Consider the following 20,701-nt stretch of genomic DNA (forward strand, 5'->3'; position numbering starts at 1 on the left):
GGCGCGGCGCTGATTTCAGCGGTGTTTTCCCGGACTCTCTACCTGCCCGGCGGCTGGAGATAGCTGCGATACTACTTTCAGCCCCGGACCCCGCCTGCACACTCGCTCTTTGCCGTGCCCCGGGGAACTGATGGCGCCCAGACTACCCTATCGGCGCTGAAGACCCGAGCACTGGTGGGAACCTCGTGAGGCACTGTCCGTGCGGCGCCGCTGGTGATAACTTGAAGTAGGCGGTGAGAAGTGAGCGCTTGCTACGCTGCGGCACTCTTCCGAAACGGATCCTTTGTTTGGGACGGATGTTATGCGGAGAGGGTCGCTCGGCCATGTTTGCTTGCCTACGGTTGCCTGACCCCACGCCTCACTACCCTGCTCCGGTATGGGGCGCCTCTCCGCGATGTGACACTCACTGACACTGTCTTTGGTGCTATTGAAGCCCTGCACGGACGCTCGCCTGTGCCACACTTATCCTGGCGATTACCCCGGAATTGCGCCATGATGGCTTTGTTTGGTGCTCCGTGGTGTGGGGGAGAGCGCCCGTCCCTGCCAGTGGCCTGTGCTGCCCCGCCTGATACGGGGTCCGATTTTCAGGTACCTTCCTTGGAAAGTGAGAGGCAGGGGCTTCAGCCTACACTTTCTTTCGGTACCATCCTGAATGCCCTGCGTGACTTCCGTGCCGATATGCACCAAGGCTACCAGGTACTGGGAGGGAAGCTGAACGATATGGCGTCGGCGCTGCGGCAGGGATGCAACGTTCTGATCCAGCAAACCCTCCATTCGGCTCTGCCTGCGTTCCATGGAGATACAGTGCTACCTTCTGCCCGCCGGACAGATGTGCCCGCCTCCAATTTTATGGGCGCCCGAGATCGTCCGCCTGAAAACTCTGTCTGGGATACTTTGTTTCCCCTTTCACCGGAGAGTGCTACATTGTTGGATTTTTCATCGCGAGTGTCTTGGGACCTATCCACAACATTGCTGACTCTATCGACGGCTCCTGGGTTATATCCTCCGACTTTGTTATCGAAGAACTCACACATTCTGCAAGTCTCTGAGGAACTCCCTATTACAGTCGGTGGATTTTCTGGTGACTTTCGACGGCCATTTTATGCTTCCAAGACACTTTCATTCTCTCTGTGGCCATATTGTCTCTTTGTTCTACAGTGGGCGGGCCTTTCCCGGGGAGCGTATTTGGGGATGTATCCACGATCGGGCCAGGGCTAGGCTGCTTCTTTGTTATCAGCTTCTTGGCTGGTTGAGCCGGGGTTGGGACGTTTTTTGCATCCAGTTTACTCTAACGCTGCTTTCCTCTTTGTTCTCACTGGGGCGGGCTGTTTCCTTTTCTCTGACGGTTGTGGCTCCTCACGGGGGGTGGATGAGTGGGGCCACCTAAGATCGGGCCAGGGCTAGGAGATTTCTTTAGTGTGCTGTACGCATTGACGGGCGGGGACTAGGATGGGACTGCTTATTGTCTGATTTATTCGCACATTTGGAATTGACTCTCCCCACCTGCAGCTTTGCTTGCTACTTTTGTTGTGCTGCTGATACTTGGGGTGGGGGATGCTTACGGGGCTGGTGGTGACCGGGAGTCTGTCGAACTTACCTCCTCCTACCTTTTCTGAGAGTCGGAGATTGGGATGGTCTTTCTCACTCTCTATACTCTCTTTCCCACTTGGGGTTCTTTTGGGGCGACAGGCATGCCTATTGGGGGGGGGTGGGCCGTGGCCTTCCGCTGGTATGCAGGGTGTGGGGATGGGATGTGTTTTATGTTTTTCTCTTTGTCTCTATGGCCCTCTTTCTTTTTCTTCTCTTCTTCTGTTTCTTTCTTTTCTATATTTCTTTGTTTCCTTTGGGGTCGGGGTTCAGTGTTCTTAGGGAGTTTATCGTGTTGTATCATTCTGTGGCATAGCGTTTGGTCTTAGTTCCTTGATGGTGGCCACCTGTTTCCTGACAAATGCCTTCCTCTATTATGCCTCCTTCCGGGTGCTCCTTGAACGATGATGGCTATCCTGGTCAGTGATTAGCTTCGACTCTCCTCGTAGTTTTCTAAATTGTACTCGACAAAATCATAAAATTAAACCTTTTCCTATCCTCATATTATGGTTCTATGTTCTACACGATACTCTTCGCTCAGAGACTGCTTTAACGGCGTTCTGTCCGATTGGTCCTTTTCTATCCTTTTCCCATATGTCATAGCGGCCGGCCCGAGGAGTTGTAGGCAGACCCTGTGTATTGTGCATTTTACAAATAAAGGTTTTCAAAAAAAAAAAAAAAAAAAACCTAAAAGTTCAGTGATAATTGATGCAGCCTTAGGGGAATTTTTTACTAATATTATTACCTTGCTGCCAGGAGCATTTCAGCTATGGCTGTTGCGATTACCCATGTAGAGGCATTCCCTTGGGTGAAGCGTGGGTTTTCCACGCATCCACTTATGGATTTATTGCGCATTCCCAGATTTCCCATTAGTGGTAGACCTGGGAATGTGTCAAAATGCTTATGCCTTCCCAGGCGGGACACAACGAGGAGAAATATTGTTATTTCTCCTAATTTTTCCTCTTTCTATGTCTGCTGCACTGTGAAGCACACATAGAAAGGGGGAAATGCCTCAGGATTGTTTTTGTGCAGGAAGGTGTCGCTCGTGGGAGTAGAACCTGACAGGACTACCGAAAAGCGGACTTCCTCGAGGGAGTTAGGTTCATTACCTCTACGCGCATTTGAGAGAGAAGAGTCGAGAGGAGTGTGATAATTTGTCATCTAGACTTTTTTGGTTGGGTTTAAATGTTTTAGCAGTTTGAGGGTCTCTCCTTTTGTATTAAAGTTGGTGGGGGAACAGATTTCAGTTGAAGAGATATCTGTGGTTGAAGGAGGGAAATGGGAAGACAGATTATGAATGGTTAGATGGACAGCACATTTTAGGTAGGAAGATGAATATGCTTGAACGGGGTAGGTGTCCAGTGGGCTGAAGCGGACAGGAAATTTAAAGTGGGAAAGGGTAGTTTAAGTTCTGTATTAGTGAGGCGTGTGTTTAGGTTGTAAGTTGATAGGCTAGGTCTGCATTTTTGTAAGAGCAAGCTTTTCATATTAAAGTTGGCTTTTACACACTAATTTCCTGTCCCACCCTATTCAGTGCAACTTTGAGTAGTGTATACATCAGGGGTTGTGTGTGACTAGCCATTAGGTAAGTGGTGGGTTGGGTGATAATTGCTCTAGAATTTATAGCAGCAAAAGGTTTGTTTAGTTAATCACATTGTTCAGTTAGAAAGTAGTTGGTTGACCCAGTCACTGTCAGACCCAATTTGGTAGGCCCTCCAAGCAGGAGCTGCTGGGCCTCATCTATGAAGTTTGCAATCATTTGCAGCTGATGTCTCTGTGTCCATCCTAGCTTTTGATATGCAGGTAAGCTAAAAAGGGGTGACCTGTAGTTCACCGTGGCATTATAGAGTTATGGTTTTGCATATATAAAAGTAATAGCCCACAAAAATACTTACACCATAATATGCACTAGTTAGTAGAAGATTGTGACTTACACCTCTTAGATTCACATAAGACATATATGATATTAGGGTTTTCCTTCACCAGCACTGTACAGCTAAAAAACCAAACCTCACCAACTGAGCAGGTATGGAATGACTGAAGAGCCCTGTCACACTTTGCTGGACAATATAGTCCACCACAGCGTCCCTTAACATGATAACCGCACCTCGGTGGCCATCTTGCACTGCATGGAAACATTTTGCAACATAGGATCAAAACAAAGACTACTTGCATCCATCCATGCAACCTACACTGTGAAGCATGCTACCCATGTAGGCAAACTCTTCTGCGCCTCACATAGGAGTAGGAAGCGCTGTATAAAGGCAGCGATACAGTAGAGTAACATTGCTTTGTAAAATCGGCCAAGCAGAACCCCTTCATCACTTGACTGCCAGTGGTAACGATTACAGTCAGTCAGGGCTTTTCAGGAGGTAGTGTGGAGGTGCGTAAACACAGCCCAACAATCACCCAGCAGCGCAGTAACTGAATGTATAACTCAGTGCTTTAATTTGCTGAAAGAAAAGTCCTTCAATCTACCCACTTAAAATGTAATACTTCACAGCATATAAAACAGTAACTATTCTTGCGCTACTGTTCATTATATTTGCCCCCGGCTCGCCCCGCTCTCATGTGTCACCCGATTTATTTGGTAGGTCTCCCATGGGGCTTAAGTGTCTCAAGTCTTAGGTGCATATTACCTAAGAATCCAGTTCTAGTGCTCAGTCCTCAATCAAGTCTATGCTATTGTATTCTTACCATAGCGCTTGCATCAGAGCCACTTTTCTGGCATCCGGCAAGGACCTGCAGCATGTGTCTTACTTCACTCCCGCGTCTGGGAGGAGACATGCTGCCCGGGTAGGTTGGCAGCAGGACGACAACAGGAACCTCCATCAGACCTCTACGCAGGTAGGCAGTGACCCTGGCTGGCTGGACATCCTTCTCGGTTATCTTTGGGGTGCAGGAGATGGACTGCCATGGTCAAAGGTCACAGCGGCAGGAGGGTAGCCAAAAAGTGGGTGTCTTGCTTGCAATGGCACGACACACCTTAAGCATAGACTCAGTTGGTGGTGCATGGTCTGCCCAGGCACAACATCTGGATGGCAACGGACTCTGCTGCTGGCACAATCTTTTCAGCAGTTCACTTTGCCTTGGGCAACATTCACTGCCTCAGGCACAAACTTCTTGATGGCAGCAGTAACAGCCTCTGCTTGCACTTTCTTCCTGGAATGCTTTTCTGGGGAGATCGCTGCCCACAAGCCTCTGGTATGCAGATCACTCTCCCAGCCTTCCGTTGGCCGGTGGACACATACGGCACCTGGGGTCAAGCTGCTCTAGCACTTCCGGTAAGTCACACCTTTGCAGGGTTGGCAAGCTCATTCCTTCTCTCAGCACAGCAGCAGATTGAGCTTCAAGCCAAGTAAGACCAGACGTCAGGTGATGATCCCTCAGCTTAGGGAAGCTGACAGCCAGGCAGGCACCAGCTCCGGCTGCAAACAAGGGATGTGGGGGGCATATTACCTAGAAGTGCGTTAGAAAACTCACAACGCACATTCCCATATCACCGGCTATCGCCGGATTTTTTTCGCCGTGATAGCGCGCCATTATCAATGAGCATCACATAGGCGAAATGAAATCCGGCGATAGTCGGCGATATGGCACATTAGCGCATGAAAACATGCGCTAATGTGTGCATTGATAATATGGGGGGGTGGAATCTGCGTTATGATCCACACCCCCATGTTATCAATGCCCTAGCACCTGGTCAGAGCAGGCGTTGGGAGACATGCGATAAACGAGTTTATCGGAGGTCTGCCTCTCCCAACGCCTGCCTTGGTAATAGGGTGTTCCCACCTCCAACCACATTTTACATGTGGTTGGACGTGGGAACGCCCACTTTGCATGTCATTAGCGATGTTTGTCGCCGACATGCAAAGTGGGCTTGAGCCAGGCTTTGAAATGCCCCTGTGGATAGGGCTCTAGGAGTATCGCCTCTTGGCACAATTCGCAGAAAAAGAGGCGATACTTCCCCTTGCTAATAGGCCCCTAAATTCTCTGTCTGCACTTTCCGAACTCGTTTTGGTTGGTTCTCTTTTCATATGCCCTCTCCAGGGAGTTCTCCTGGCACAGCCTGGGTGCACCTGCACCATCTAACAAATACCAGTGCTACAGGAAGACTAATCAGCATCCCCTATTAGCAGAAGGCCTCATTGAATTCCTAAAGGAGTTCTGTCTCCTCTTCCCACTTCAGTGTGTAAGTCTCCTCCCCCCAGCTTCAGTAATATCAGGTATACATCTCCATTGTCTGGGAAAACAACCACACTTTCATCGTCTTCACAGGAACAAGCTTGGGGCTTCCAAAATGGAACTCACAAGCCGCTGCTACTCCGGCTCATTCATTCCAGTGGCTACACCGGCCACATACACGCACATGCGTAACATGCGCTTGGGATGATAGCCTCAGGACCTGGGTTAGTGCATAGATCGGAACTTTACACAACAGACCTTCACTCCAGTGAAACACAAAACAACTACTTATCTTCAAAATATGCTATGTGCCACCACCGATCTACATGGCATGACAGGGACGGGTGTCCACTGTCAGTCAAACATTGGCATACTTGGTGCGCCCCTCCAGGTCACCGAACCTCATTCATGTCAGTGGACAGGCGTAGGCCTTTGTGCATACACTAGGTCAACATGAGGCTGCGGGACACAACCAAAACTGCTACCACAGCCAGATACTCACAGTCTGGCTCTCCAGACGGGGAACACAAATGTACACCATGCAGGGGATGTTCCTGTCCCAAGTCACCATGCGGAGTGAGTGCAGCTGGCTCTTAAGCCATGTGCCTTAAATGGGCCCAAGGGGCAGTCTTTGGATAGGGAGTGTGCATCGCAGGGGTAGCGAAGCAAAATAAGACAGCTGCAGGTGTATCCAGCTCATAGTCTTTGTTCATTTGAAAATAGGATACAAAGTAAGCAGTTCGGAGAACTGCACAGCTCCAGGCTCAAGGACAGAATGCACCTTGATACAAAAGGAAATACATTCTAGAAGGGCATGAGGCAAGGGAGAGAACGCAGGATTAAAGGGGGAGAGACAGAGAAGGGAAACAAAAGGAGGAAGAGATGGCAAAGTCAGGGTATTACAGAGTGTCTTGCTAAGTTGAAGAATTGAGTTCTTTATGTCCCTGGTGAGCCACCCTAGCCAGAAAGTTCCCGTCTTTTCTCGTTCCGACCATTTCTGTGCAGGTGAATCGAAATTTGCCTAGCTTACGTAACGGTAAGTTTCAATTCTATTAAGGACACGGAGGCGAGGATTATGCTATATCTTCCTTCGCTTTATTAACATAAAGAAACCACAGCAGCTTAGGAAAAGATATAATAAGAACAAAAAATGCTTTAAACATAAAGCATTGACGTAATGTTCAACAAAAAAATCAACAACAACTCCCAAGAGTCTCTTTGTTATAATCATAGTCCACAGTCCTTTGTCACTGTTCATCATCCCTATATAACCGGACTTCCCATCATCTTCCTCCTCTTTCTTCGCGCAGATCACGCTAAGCCTCATTGGTCCTGTTTAGCACCGTCGTTGCCTGCCAAAAAAGGAACAGCATCAGCGAGGTGGCCCAGGAAAAAGTTACAACAAGGCGAGGAGCATTCAGTGAACAACACAGTACAGACAACGTAAAGGAAAACGCTTTACTTACTGCCATACGGGTGGGTAGAGACACCACCGTAGTCCGGGTGGGATAATCCTCGCCTCCGTGTCCTTAATAGAATTGAAACTTACCGTTACGTAAGCTAGGCAAATTTCGATTCTATGTCAGGACCGGAGGCTTCAGATTATGCTAGTTTAAAGCTTACTTACCACCAACTGAGCTAAATCCACCACCGGCTTAAAATAAAACCTCTTGAAGGTGGAATCCGAGGACCAGTCCGCCGCTCGCATAAGGTCCTCCAGACGAGCACCCACCGAGAATGCCTTAGAGGCCATGGCCCCCCTGGCGGAGTGTGCTCCAAAGAGAGAAGTATTGATGCCCGCTTCTTGCATGACCCAACGCACCCACCTAGCGATAGTGGGGGAGGAGACAGCTTTGTGTGGCTTCCGCAGGGCAATCAACAACTGACGCTCGCCCGGAGGGCGAAGATCTAATGTCAGGTCCTCATATGCTTTGAGGCATTGCACAACACACAACTTAGGAGTGTCAGTAAAGGCTGGATAAGAAATGGAACGCGACGACGTCTTAGTGCGTCGACCCACCGTAAAAGTAACCCCCTCCGGGGAAAATATGCGTGCAGAAACATCCAGCGCGCGCACGTCCGAGACGCGCCTACAAGAGACCAGACATAACAACATGGCTAATTTCGCCGAAAGCTCCTTCAGAGACAGATAAGAATTCGCTGGCCACGACAGGAACAGGTTCAGGACCAAATTGACGTCCCAAAGGACGGAGTACCTGGGCTCTGGCGGCAGCGCGAGGCGAACCGCTCGCAGAAGCCGGCACACAAAAGGGTGTTCCCCTACCGGATGGCCATCGATGTTATCATGGCCCGCAGAAATCGCCGACCGGATAGCATTGATCGTTCTATACGCCAAACCCTTGTCGGCCAAATGAGCCAGGAAATTCAGCACGGGAACAAGGCCGGCGACCATGGGATCCAAATCCCTTCGTAAACACCAACGCATCCACTTAAGCCAAGCGGATCTGTAACGCTTCGTCGTACTATCGGCCCATGCTTTGGAGAGCAAGTGCTCAGCCGACCCCGAAAGGCCCGGGAGCGTCCAGCGTCTCCTGAGAGCCTCCACGCCACGAGGCGGAGAGTGTTCTGCATGACGAGAGGGTGAGGTTCCCGATCCGGGCTCGTCAGGAGCAGAGGAAACAGGGGGAGTAGGATTGGAAAATCCCAGGAAAGTTCCAGAAGAACCAGAAACCACACTTGAGACCTCCACAGCGGTGTAACCAACACCAGGTCCGCACCCTGGCGGCGTATTTGAGCCGCCGTTCGCATGATCATGGAGAACGGGGGAAACGCAAACGGCTGTTCCCGACTCCAATCCTGCAAGAACGCGTCCGTGGCCTCCGCCAGAGGGTCCGGCCTCCAGCTGTAAACCCGCGGCAGCTGGTGGTCGAGACGGGACGCGAAGAGGTCCACCGAGAAGGGGCCCCAAAGGGAGTGTAGCCACCGGAAGACTCCCGGATCCAGTTTCCACTGACTGGCATCCCTGAGATGTCGAGAGTGCCAATCCGCTACCTGATTGGACTGGCCTGGCAGATACTCCGCCGTCACCGCAATGTGACGAGACAGGCAATAATCCCAGAAGTCCTTCGCTAAATCCGCCAAGGCGCGGGACCGAGGACCTCCCAGGTGGTTCACATATCGGACCGCCGAAACATTGTCCATCCGGAGCAGGACACAAGCCTTGACCGAATCCTTGGTCCAACAGCGAACCGCGAAGGAGCCCGCAAGGAGCTCCAAACAATTGATATGCAATTGTCGTTCTTCTGACGACCAGGCGCCGCCGGTGGAAAAATCCCCGCACCGGGCGCCCCAGCCCGACCCGCTGGCGTCGGACTCTATAATTAAGTCCGGAGCCGACCCGAAGATCGCTCGCCCATTCCATGCCTCCATGTGAGACAGCCACCATGACATCTCCTCCTTCACTTCGTCCGTGAGGGGAACCCACTGGTCGTAACACATCCCACGGCGCAAATGCTGTGCCTTCAGGCGCTGAAGAGCCCTGTAGTGCAGCGGGCCTGGGAAAATCGCCTGGATGGAGGACGATAGAAGGCCCACCACTTTGGCGACATGGCGCAGTGACGTACGATCCCTCGCGATCGTCTGCCGAAGCAGGTGTCGTATCTTTGCGACCTTCCGACCCGGTAGGCTCAAGACCGCCTGTACCGAGTCCACCACGAAACCTAAAAAGGTGATCTGCTGAGTGGGAACCAAGACCGACTTGGAGCCGTTTACAACGAACCCCAGTCTCTGAAGCAGGCCGACAGCTTGACGCAGCTGACCTGCCAGCACCTCTGGGCACTGTCCCATGAGGAGGATGTCGTCTAGGTATACTATCATACGGACCCCCTGGCTTCTGAGAAACTCCACCACCGGGTGAAGGACCTTCGTGAAGCACCACGGGGCCGAAGAAAGACCGAACGGCAGGGCGGTGAATTCGAACACCTTGCCGTCCCACAGGAATTGTAGGAAACGACGATGAGGGGGGTGGATGGGAACGACCAAGTAGGCATCCTTGAGATCCAGTCGCACCATCCAATCCCGAGGGAGGAGCACGTCCCGAAGGAGGTGGATCCCCTCCATCTTGAACTGACGGTAGACCAACCACCCATTGAATTCCTTGAGGTTGATCACAGGCCTCTTGCCCCCATCCGTCTTGTCTACCAAGAAGACGTTGCTGAGGAACCCATGCGGGTGGCGCGTTGATAGGCGGATGGCTCCCTTGCGCAGCAAGTCCGAGACCTCCCCGTCTATCAATCGCGCGTCGGAATCTGAGAAAACCATTGGGCGCGGGGGCCTCACCTGAGTTGGCTGGTCGTGAAACTCTATATGGAAACCTCTCACAGTTTGCAAAACCCAAGCATCGGCAGTGAGCAACTCCCACGCCCCGTAAAAGCTTGCCAGCCGCCCCCCAATCGGAACTTGATCCAAGCAAAGTACACTTACCGGGGGCATGTCCTTGTCCGGACTTCGTTTGGAATCCTCTTCCACCATAGCGTTGTCCCCTCGTGGGGTAGAAATTGGTGTAGTTGGCCGAGGTCTGGTACTGACCTCTTCCGGAGCCTTGTCCACGGTTGTTGGTCTGCTGACCACGGCCGATCGCGCGGCCCCTGCCGCGACCGGCCCCTCCAGAAAAACGCTGGTGAAACACCCTCTTGATGCTGGACTGGGCCTTGTCCAGCGACGTGAACGTGTTCACGAACTTTCCAAGCTCGCGGATGAAAGGTTCACCGAAGAGGCCACCCTGGGCCACTGCACCTGCCTCCGACGAGGCCAGGTCCCCCAGCTTCGGGTCCAGTTTAATAAGGAGCGACCGCCGCCGCTCCGTGGACAGGGCACAGTTGGCGTTGCCCAAGAAGACGATCACCCTCTGGGCCCAGTTGGAGAGCACCTCCGGTGAAATGGCGGTGCCATTCGCTCGAGCCTCCTCCGCCATATCGAGGATCTTCGTGGCGGGCCCGACCGCATCCAACAGCTTGTCCTGGCAGGCCCGCCAGGACCGATCGATCCCCTTCCTGGGGTCCTTCATGAATTTCGCCAGGAAGGTGGCCATCTTGGGGTCCAATTCTGGGGTCATAGCCACCTTCCCCTCCAAAGTAGGCCGAGGGCATTCCCCGCGCAGGCAACCCCTCGCCTCCTTCTCCAGGGGCTTGCGCAGCCGGCCCGCGACAAACTTCGCCACCGTCTCCCCCGGGGCCCAGGCCGCGGATCGGGGGTGGACGATCTCGTCCGGGTCCAGCATGCCCGACTCATCTCGGGGCATCTCCTTTCCCGAAGGCGCCGGGAGCCAAGACCGGGTCGACTCCCCGTCGTCATCCGTGTCCGGAGAGTCGTAGATCGGGGAAGCGGGCGCCGTTGACAGACCGCCCGAAGTGCCAGGGTCCACCAAGGGCGTCGGAGGCACCGCCGTCGCCTTGGCCAGGAAGGCGTCACGAAGACGCTCGAAGGCGTCCTTATCCATGCCTTGGGCCTCCGATGAAGGCCCCTCACCCCGGGGTCTCTTCGGAGCGGGCGGCAACCCGCCGGACGTCCCCGGGAGCTCGGGGGGCGGCGGCACCTGCGCCGCTGCCAGCTTGGCACACTCCTCTACGATGCGGGCCGAAAGGCGGTCCTCCATGGGCCCTACCACCTCCGTCACACAACGATAGATGGAGCTGTCCACCGCCTGATAAAACTCATCATCCTGCAGATAGGGGCAGGCCTCCTCATCATACTCCCCTTCCATGTCGGAACCAAGGGCAAATGCGGGGCACCCAAGAGGGCGGCAACCGAGAAAGTTCTCGAATGTGGGCAGGCCCAGCGGCTGCGATCACGTTTTGGGCCAGCTGACGTGGCAGGTGGGCTGCACCAACCCCCAAGCGCGCAGACCCTCCTCGCCGGGACCGGGTCTACGTACCCCTCAAGCGCGCTAGGCCACACACTGTTAAAGAGGTGCACAGATCTCGCCCGAAGGCGATTCACGCGGTCAAAACCGCTATACAGACCCCAGAGGGCGTCAAAATTGTGAAAGTACAGACCCGGATCACCAGGTGTCAGAGGGGTACGCGAGGGTCGGCCCCTGCGCAAGCAGACCCCACGGCGCGGCTCCTCGTACTGCGGAGGCGCGCCGGAGGGTCGGCGAGGCGACAGGCCGCCCCCTTGCGGTCTATGTACACACCGCACACGAGTGGGAATAAAGTCGCGTAGGAACGATAGAACGTTCCCGCAACCAGGGACTCTGAAAGGGAATAAACCATACAAGGAGTCCCCAAAGACCGCAAGACAATCAAGCACAATAAAAGAAGACAAAATAGAAAAGCACTTATCTGGCTGCGGGAGCAGCGAAGAAAGAGGAGGAAGATGATGGGAAGTCCGGTTATATAGGGATGATGAACAGTGACAAAGGACTGTGGACTATGATTATAACAAAGAGACTCTTGGGAGTTGTTGTTGATTTTTTTTGTTGAACATTACGTCAATGCTTTATGTTTAAAGCATTTTTTGTTCTTATTATATCTTTTCCTAAGCTGCTGTGGTTTCTTTATGTTAATAAAGCGAAGGAAGATATAGCATAATCTGAAGCCTCCGGTCCTGACATAGAATCCTTGAATCGATACTGGAGGGGATTCACAGGAAGCCAGTCCTGTTCTCCTACATATCCTTCTATAATGGTAGTTCCTGGAAGTAAGGTCTCTCATTCTCACAGCAGATCTCTTCCAGCTTTGGAAATCAGAGGTATATGAATTTGCCCTGCAGTGATATGTGTGCATGATTCTGACATCAGCTGGGTGTGTGACTGTGACCTGCCTCGAGGGAGGTGATGAGGGGAGAGAGAGATGGATGGGTTAGGATGCATTTGCCATCTGAGTTGATGTAATGAATGCATAACACTTATCTAGGGGGATAACTATGCATTGTCATGGGATAAAGGAGGTGTGCGATTTTGACTACACTTGCGGGTGGTATATTCATGGGTCATACACGTTATGATTATGACGTGGTTTTAAATGTATGATTCTGATCAGAAATTACATGTACATCATATGTGCTGCTTGCCCTCTAACCTCTCCTATTTGACCTTTGCAGGTCCTGGGACTTGTATTTTCCATGCTCATGTACTGCCAGGTGCTGAAAGCTGAGAAGAATTATGATTGAAATTACCAGATGTCCCATCCATTTTCAGTGGAGCCAAGGCAAGGCACTGGCGGGGCGACCCCTCCCCCTGACCTGAACTCAGGCCCCAGCCGTTTGCCCAATTTTAACTGGGCTCAGGCACCCATCTTCTGTCCACCACCTGAGGTTAGGCACCAACTGCTCGCCTACCCCGGCTGAGCTCATGTGACATCTGTCCATCAATCATGTGAATTCCAGCTACAGTCAGTCCATTAGAAACTCACCTGTTCTCAAATCACCTCAGGTGCTACGTGGCTACCCATTTGTAGAATGACTGAGGCAACTGCGGGCCCACTGTGATCATCTGAGCTCAAGTGCCCGCCGGCTACCTATCTTCAGCAAGCTTAGGCACCATCTGGCTTGCATCCTGAACCACTTTCAGGTTCAGGTACCAATCTACTGCCCGTTTTCATCGGAGAACTGGAACCAGTTACCCCCATTTGAGTTACCAAGGATACCCAAGTCCATTCCTTCAGTCAATTATCTCTTGTGTACCAGGATTGATCTATAACCCTAGTCCTCACTCTCATACAAGTACTAACCTCCGATTCACCACTGCACTAACCTCCCTCTCACCATAATCTGACCTATAACCAACCAAAGGACTGACCTGTTCATACAGGACCCACCTCTGACAAAGTAGGGCTCAAACTGCCTCCCATGCACAGCAAAACATATCTCACATGAGCAAAAGAAATGACTTCCTGCCACATCACTAGCCATTCACCCAGTAGAAATGACCTCCACAGAGCGCGGCTTGCCTCGAATCCACTTAAACCAGAGAAGTCACCTCTCACTCGTGAGTGACCTTTTACACAGTACAAAACTGGCTTCTTGTCCATCCTAAGACTGACCTTGAACTCACACAAGGTCTGATTGTAACTGCAGAGACTGACTGCTCGCAGAGAACACAGCAGGGTGCTCACCTGCTCTCTTTCACAACTTAGCTCTGTTTACTTCCCCTCTCAAACCACAGTTGTCTATCTCTCCCTAACTTTTTATTCACCAATCTTCCTTTCTTTTTTCCTAACGTCCCTCCTCTCCTCTTTCTTTTATCCCTCCATATTCTCCTCTTCCCCTGACCTCATTTGTTATTAATCTTTTTTCTCCACTCCATTTCCACTTCTGTCAATTTTCTCTCTCTGGAGGGGGATATTTTCATTGTTGCTGTGCTCGAGGTCATGTACCGGCTGCCTGCATGTTTCGTTCTCTTTCACAGCTTATCTGGGCTGGGCTGCGCTGCGTCCCTTGGCCCTGAAGGACGCCCTTTGTTGGGCTTTGGCGTTTCCTTGCATTGCGTGTTGTTTCCTGGTATTGTTCTGAAGCTCTCTGGGTCTGTCATCACACCTTCCTGCTTGTCTGATGCCCAAAGTGCTTGGTTTATTTCGGTTTCTCATGCTTTATTCCTCACTGCATCCATTCTAGAGACCTTGTGCTGTGATTATGAGTCAGACGGAACACAATTCCCATGTGGAATTCTAATGCATCCGATGACGACTGCCCAGTATTACCTTACCAGGGGGCATATATACAAGCCCTTAGCGCCACCGGAGCATCTCTTTTATTGACGCTTCAGTGGCGCTCTATGCTAGCCCATATTTACAAGGCTGCTCTAGTGACTTGCCGTGGTTAAACACAGCCTTGTCGATATGGCCCTCTCCAATGCAGTTTTTTGTCGCATAGGGGTATGCAATGCGGGTTTCTGTGGGAGTTCCCAGCAACACCCAAAGCTTTTTGACACTGCGTCAGATTTACAAGGCTCTGTAAATTTGAGGCAGCGCCAAGAACGTAAGCCTTTCAAAAGAAGGCGTTAATGTGGCGCAACAAGGAGAAATTCTTTTTCTTCTATTTTTTTGTTCTCATTATGTGTGCAGCATTCTCCAGCATACACAGAAGGAGCAAAACACCATTAATGCTTGTTTTTGTGCAGGAAAGTGTTGCTTCCTGCACAAACACAATCATCCCTGCAATGTAGGCACCATTGCACCACGGTGCAAGGGTGCCTGCATTGGCGCTAGGCAGCTTTTTCAGCGCTGGGGTGAGCACAAGGATGCACCCTATTCTTGTGTATATGACACATCTCTGCATTTGAAAATGATGCAGCTCGGCACAGTAAAATTGCTTGCGACACAGTGCTGCGCCATTTTCATGTAAATATGCCCCCTGGTTTTTCCCGGATGTGGGAACAACCCGATTTTGTCTGCCGTAAGGCTTGATGGTTCAACTGCAACAGTCAGGCCTCGGAAACCAGCCCGCCTGACACTTTTTCGTCTGTAAAGGGATCATGGGAAGTGGGAAGCATGCAATGCTCCCCCTGCCAGAACTGTTTTTCTCCTTTCTTCTCCAACCCTTGCTACTCCACTCTACTCCTCTCCTCAGCCCCACAGACAAGCCCGAACAAACTATTACTATTTGCCAGAGCAGGTGATAAATGTGTTGGAATAAAGTTCGAAATACCACATTGCAGTAACTGCACAGTTATTCCCAATTCAGAGGGGGTTAGCTTGTGAGTGCATGGAACAGGCAGTATGTTACCACACAATAACAGTAAATGTATATTCTTAGTTTGCACCCTGTCAGTACCTTCCAAGTTGCAATTGGGCCCATGGTGTGCAGAGTGCTGCAGAAACAGTTTTTTTAAACTTGGACTAATGTGCAGTATCAATAATAAATGTAATAATTCAGGTCATTTTCTGGCCCCCAATCTTTATTTTTTTAGATGTGTTGCTTCATTTTATCAATAATGTACCTCAACTCTCTTTTATTTTCATTTAAATACTTAGGGGGCATATTATCAAGGACGGCGGTAAAATTATCACCGGTTTGCAGCAGAAAACTGCAGCTGAAGCGGCGATAATAGGCTTGATAATATGCCCTGGAGAATTCGAATAGAAGCCCATGTTCACACCAGAACATGGACTTCTATTGGAATTCTCAAGGGAATATTATCAAGCCTATTTTCACCGCTTTGGCAGCAGTTTTCTGCCACTAACCCAGTGATAATTTTTAACGCCGTCCTTGATAATATGCCCCTAAATTGTGCCAGAAAAAGGGATTAGTTGTACCATGAAAAGCCTAAGCCAGGAGCGCCACTTTCTGCAATACAATTTTCAGCCACATTGTGTTGCACCCATTGCCGTAGTACCAGCATCAGCCACGAGGGTGTAAAGCTGTCAACAACCAATAGAATAGAAGCACCACCTGCTGAAGTGTGAAACTCGCGCCACTTCATGCATACCAACAACATCTACTGGTTGCTGCATTAATTGCCACCATACCTGCATCAACAACAGAATGGAAGTGCCAAATCTAAAACAGACCTAATATGTAAGGACCCATCTTTTGCAGTAGCAGCAACAAACAACCACCCACAGCTTGAGCCGATGAAGCTATCAATGCAGAATCCACAATCCCCTACACATATAGCATGTATATTTTTCATCTCTCCACACGTTTTAGATACAGCCAATGTGTACATGGCTGAACACTTGTCAGAGGCTCAAACACATCACATGTGGCCCAGTTAAGCCACTCTTTTACTACACTATACTAAACTTATAGACAGTACGCTAAATGCCACCCCACCCTTGAGGCTTGTTTTAACTACAAGATAGCACTATTACACACTAGAGAAAATAACAACAGCCTAATATTAAATGTTGGCATCACAGCAGCAACATCCATAGAAGGGTAGTGGCAACTGTTGTAGTGTGAACAGCTGCAGTCAAAGAATAGAGTCTCAGAAGCATATTTATATCATCAAATCATGTCTAAATACTCACTGTCTTCCACAAAACGTCAAGACGATATGCTGACTCTTGACTAGGCGATTATTGCTGTAACCTCATTGTTCATCAAGTTCTTTCCAAAGAGATGCTGATGGTTGAGAGCAAGTATACGGCATAAATTCAAAAATCTTTATAGAACCAATAAACTTATGGTTCTACATTGATTTACTTCCCAAAGGGTCTTTTATTCTACATAAAAACTTTCTGTCCTGAAGATGGTCTTATAGATGGATTCATAACAAGACCGAAACGTAGACCAACATACCCAATTTCACTGTTTAAATAACTTTTTTGTATGATAAGTCTTTTGTTCAATGTTTAGCAAACTTTGTTTGGAAGTAGTGATTAGAAATAGGCATTTTACGTGAGTGGAAAGTAGATAGTGGATTGAAGTATTGTTAATCTCTGTCATTCTTGTTTATGAGAATACCTTTGTACCTTTGAATCAGATTTATTTGAATATAATTTTTACCAAAAAAGAATACACCTGTGTTTTTGTTTTGATCTATTTTCTTTATTGGATTGTATAATTTTCTGAATCTATATGTTTGAGGCCACTGTTTGGGTACTCTTAAAAGCCAGTGTGAAGCAATGTTTTTGTATGTTTAAATAAATTCCCTTGTAGGCACCTTTACCTGACAAAATAATATGAGATGTTGGCATCACAGTAGCAACAGCCACAGAAGGGTAGTGCCTACTGCTGCAGTGTGAACAGATGCAGTCACAGAATATAGGCTCATGAGGATGTTTATAATGCCCCTGCAGCACTTTTATGCCGCCAGAGCGTCACTTTTGTGACACTCGGGAGGCACAGTGTGCCAGCCCATATTTAAGAGGCCACGCAACACCAGAATATGGAGTAAGGCAATGCCTTACTCAGTGTGCAAGGGGTGTTAATGGTTGTTCCCTCAGAGCATTTCTAATAAAAGAGAGAGGGACCCCAGCACCAAAGGGATAGGGTACCAAAATGACTAAATGTCAAACAAAAGATTCCCCTTGGGTTGTTCAAATGAGAAGGCAACAATTCTTACAGGCTACCACACAAACATCAAACATGCATCAAGATTCAAAAATTGGAGCAATGTGAAATAGAACAAAACAATTCTGTCAAGATTAATAAAATTAGTGTGCACAATTTATTCAAATATATAAAAACACCAAATTAAAAACAAGCAGATGTTAAAAAAGCAGTTTAAAATAAATTTTGGGAACACAGACACTAAATGGAACAAATCAAATGCAACATATAAACCTAAACAGTTCCTAATGTAGAAAAAGGGGAGGTGCAAAATAAAGGTAAAGATTCCACCACAATTGGAATAGTCCTTTGTAGATATATATATTGCACTCCTCCCTATTACTCTCAACGCGTTTCGACGGACAATAACGATATAGCCGCCTTCATCAGGAATATTTTATATCTGTAATCCCAAAATAAGTATCTGAAATTTAAAAAAAATGTATTTTGGATTTACAATAGAAATTATATAAAGGAACAAACATTGTACATCACATCAAATATACAATAAAAACAGAGAAAGTGATGTTTCGCCTACACAAAGCTCCAGACAACATACACATTCTAACATTGAGCCACTAGCACAGTTTGAAGCAAATATACTGATCACAATTCCAAGCAAATATACCAGATATAGGATTGTATACAAAGAGAACATGATATAACTCACGGTATATATCCCATTTCATTTTAAAACATAATACAATGTCATAAATCATACAACAGTACATATACATATACATTCTATACACCTTCTGAATAAACTGTCAGAAAAATTTATTTATTATGAACTTATATTGTAAAGGATCTCTTTATCCTGACAAACCACTTAACTGCTCCTTAGCTTTTTGTGTACTTTTAATTCTTGTAGTATTTCAGACTGGTTTATACTAGATGTTATCAAAACCCAAAAGGGTATGCAAGCAAAAATGATATATTCCTACGTTTCTTAGAGACCGGTTAGGAAAGTATATATCATACCAGGAGGATCGTCCTTGTAAGTAGAATGAATATCAGCTACAAATATGTAGTCCGCACAAGTAGCAATCTGAGGTTAGAATAAGAAAATGACATGAATACGCTGATTCAGTAGGACTCTCAAGGTTTACTTATCAAAAGGCAGAACTACTTACACGATAGGTTCTCAAACTTTCAGTGAGACCGTTTATCTTTTAGTGAGAACAGCAGCCATAAGAGGTCAGCCTTGGATCAAGTAATGAAGGGATCTAGAATTGCAATAGAAAGCGGTATTTATTGTATGCTCAAGTGCGAATATGAAAGAATCTCACATTTCGCCTATATGCTTACGTCTTAGTCCCCTTTGCTCAGAGAACGATGTCACCAGAGAAGTCAGTATTTGATACTTGACAATGCTAAAAGGCCCTATAAGAAAAGATAATAATATATATATGTGTAGGCCTTATAACAATGATATAGATTCGAGCCCCATATGACGTTTGGGAGCTAGAGAGAAGTTGTACTTACTATAAGAAAAGCCACGCTTTTAATGGAGATATTTCGGCACGCGGTAAATATCGAAGCCGCCTTTCATGTCCTGAAATTGACAGAAAGGGATGGGATTAATATATAGAGTTACATTTTGTTGGTTACGTAAGGGTTCCTCCTAAGAAATGGTAGATATACTCACGTTTAGAGAAACATGCTTCTTTAACACCTTCCGTGCGGCCCCGATTTCCTCAGTGTGCTGGACATTCCTTAACTGGGTGTGGTCGTGACGGAACCATTCCGTCATCAGCACAGCTCAACCGTGACTGATGACGGAATGGTTCCGTCACCAGCATCGAAGGGGTTAAAGGACATCTACTACCGGTTCCCTGTATTGATGTAGGTTTTAGTTTCAATGCCACCGCCTCTGCAATAAGTATATATACACATGCTAAAGATTATTATGCTTAGAAGGTAGATAGCATAGCCCGAGTCGGGCAGCAAAGATAGTGCAGCCGAGTGCTCAAGTATCGCCGCATATTGCGCATACCTTGTAGTTCGAGGCTTCAAACGTCCCGCGTGCCACTCCAAAATTATTCGAAGTAAAGACGCGATACAAAGTAACTGCTCAGTTTAAATAGACCCGGAAATAGTTACCGCCCACACGTTTCCACGTATCTCGTTCGTGGTTGCCACAACATTAAAGACGGACTTCGAATGAAAATTTCATAGACGCTTCGAGGACGGACTCACATAGCAATACACGTGAGACTGTCACTAGAGATTAAAGACGGACTCACAGCAATGAGCGTGAAACTGTCTAAGTTTCCTTTTTAGGTTGTTGTGTGAATCTAATAGATATCGAAGACATACTCTCTGAATACCCGTGCTAGAAGACGGGTAGTGTATGTATATATAGAAATATACCAATCGCCTAAGGGTCTCTGATTGCAGGCATACAGGGACAGAGAACCAATATTTTCATGTATATTTTTCATCATCTAATGATGGATATATTATCATCCGTTTATAAATAACGGAGACAGTTTTTCTTAGAAACAAGCTAGAGTCATACAGCTGGGATTGGATGATTCAGCTATAAGGTTTAGACAGATAAGAGCGATCTGACAGGCATTATTCTAACAGTATTGTAACAATATACTAACAGTATTGTAACAATATTAGTGACACTGAAATACATGGTCACTAGAATCCTAGGTTTTACGAAAATCGGCAATGAAAAACGCATACATATTTGCTAACGCATTATTAGATGGTACAGAGACAGGGCTCCCTAAGAATTAAACAAAAATAGAGGTAGTCCCAGCTGTCTAAGTTCTACTGATAATTCTTTCCCATTCTTCACGTGAATTTAACCCGTGTCTAACGGTGTCTAAGAAAGAAATATACCATTGTTCCCTAAGTTTACGGACATTGGCAATATTGCCACCTCTTTTTCCAATCTTTACCTTCTCCAGTATAAACCATCTGCAATCTTTTTCCTCGTGTTTCATTTCGAGAAAGTGTG

The 20,701-nt window shown here is 48.2% G+C and overlaps 1 protein-coding gene across 1 annotated transcript in view; it reads left to right on the forward strand.

The window, feature by feature from the left end:
* Positions 1-13,590, forward strand: part of LOC147701465 (tetraspanin-4-like) — a 139,384-nt gene extending 125,794 nt beyond the window's left edge. Inside the window, exon 8 of the mRNA XM_086930142.1 lies at positions 12,835-13,590. Within this exon, the coding sequence (XP_086786268.1) occupies positions 12,835-12,903 (69 nt within the window). The 3' untranslated portion in view covers positions 12,904-13,590. The remainder of the gene's footprint in view (positions 1-12,834) is intronic.
* The last annotated feature ends 7,111 nt before the right edge of the window (positions 13,591-20,701 follow it).

This window comes from Lissotriton vulgaris, chromosome 7 (genome assembly GCF_964263255.1).
Source record: "Lissotriton vulgaris chromosome 7, aLisVul1.2, whole genome shotgun sequence".
Taxonomy (NCBI): domain Eukaryota; kingdom Metazoa; phylum Chordata; class Amphibia; order Caudata; family Salamandridae; genus Lissotriton; species Lissotriton vulgaris.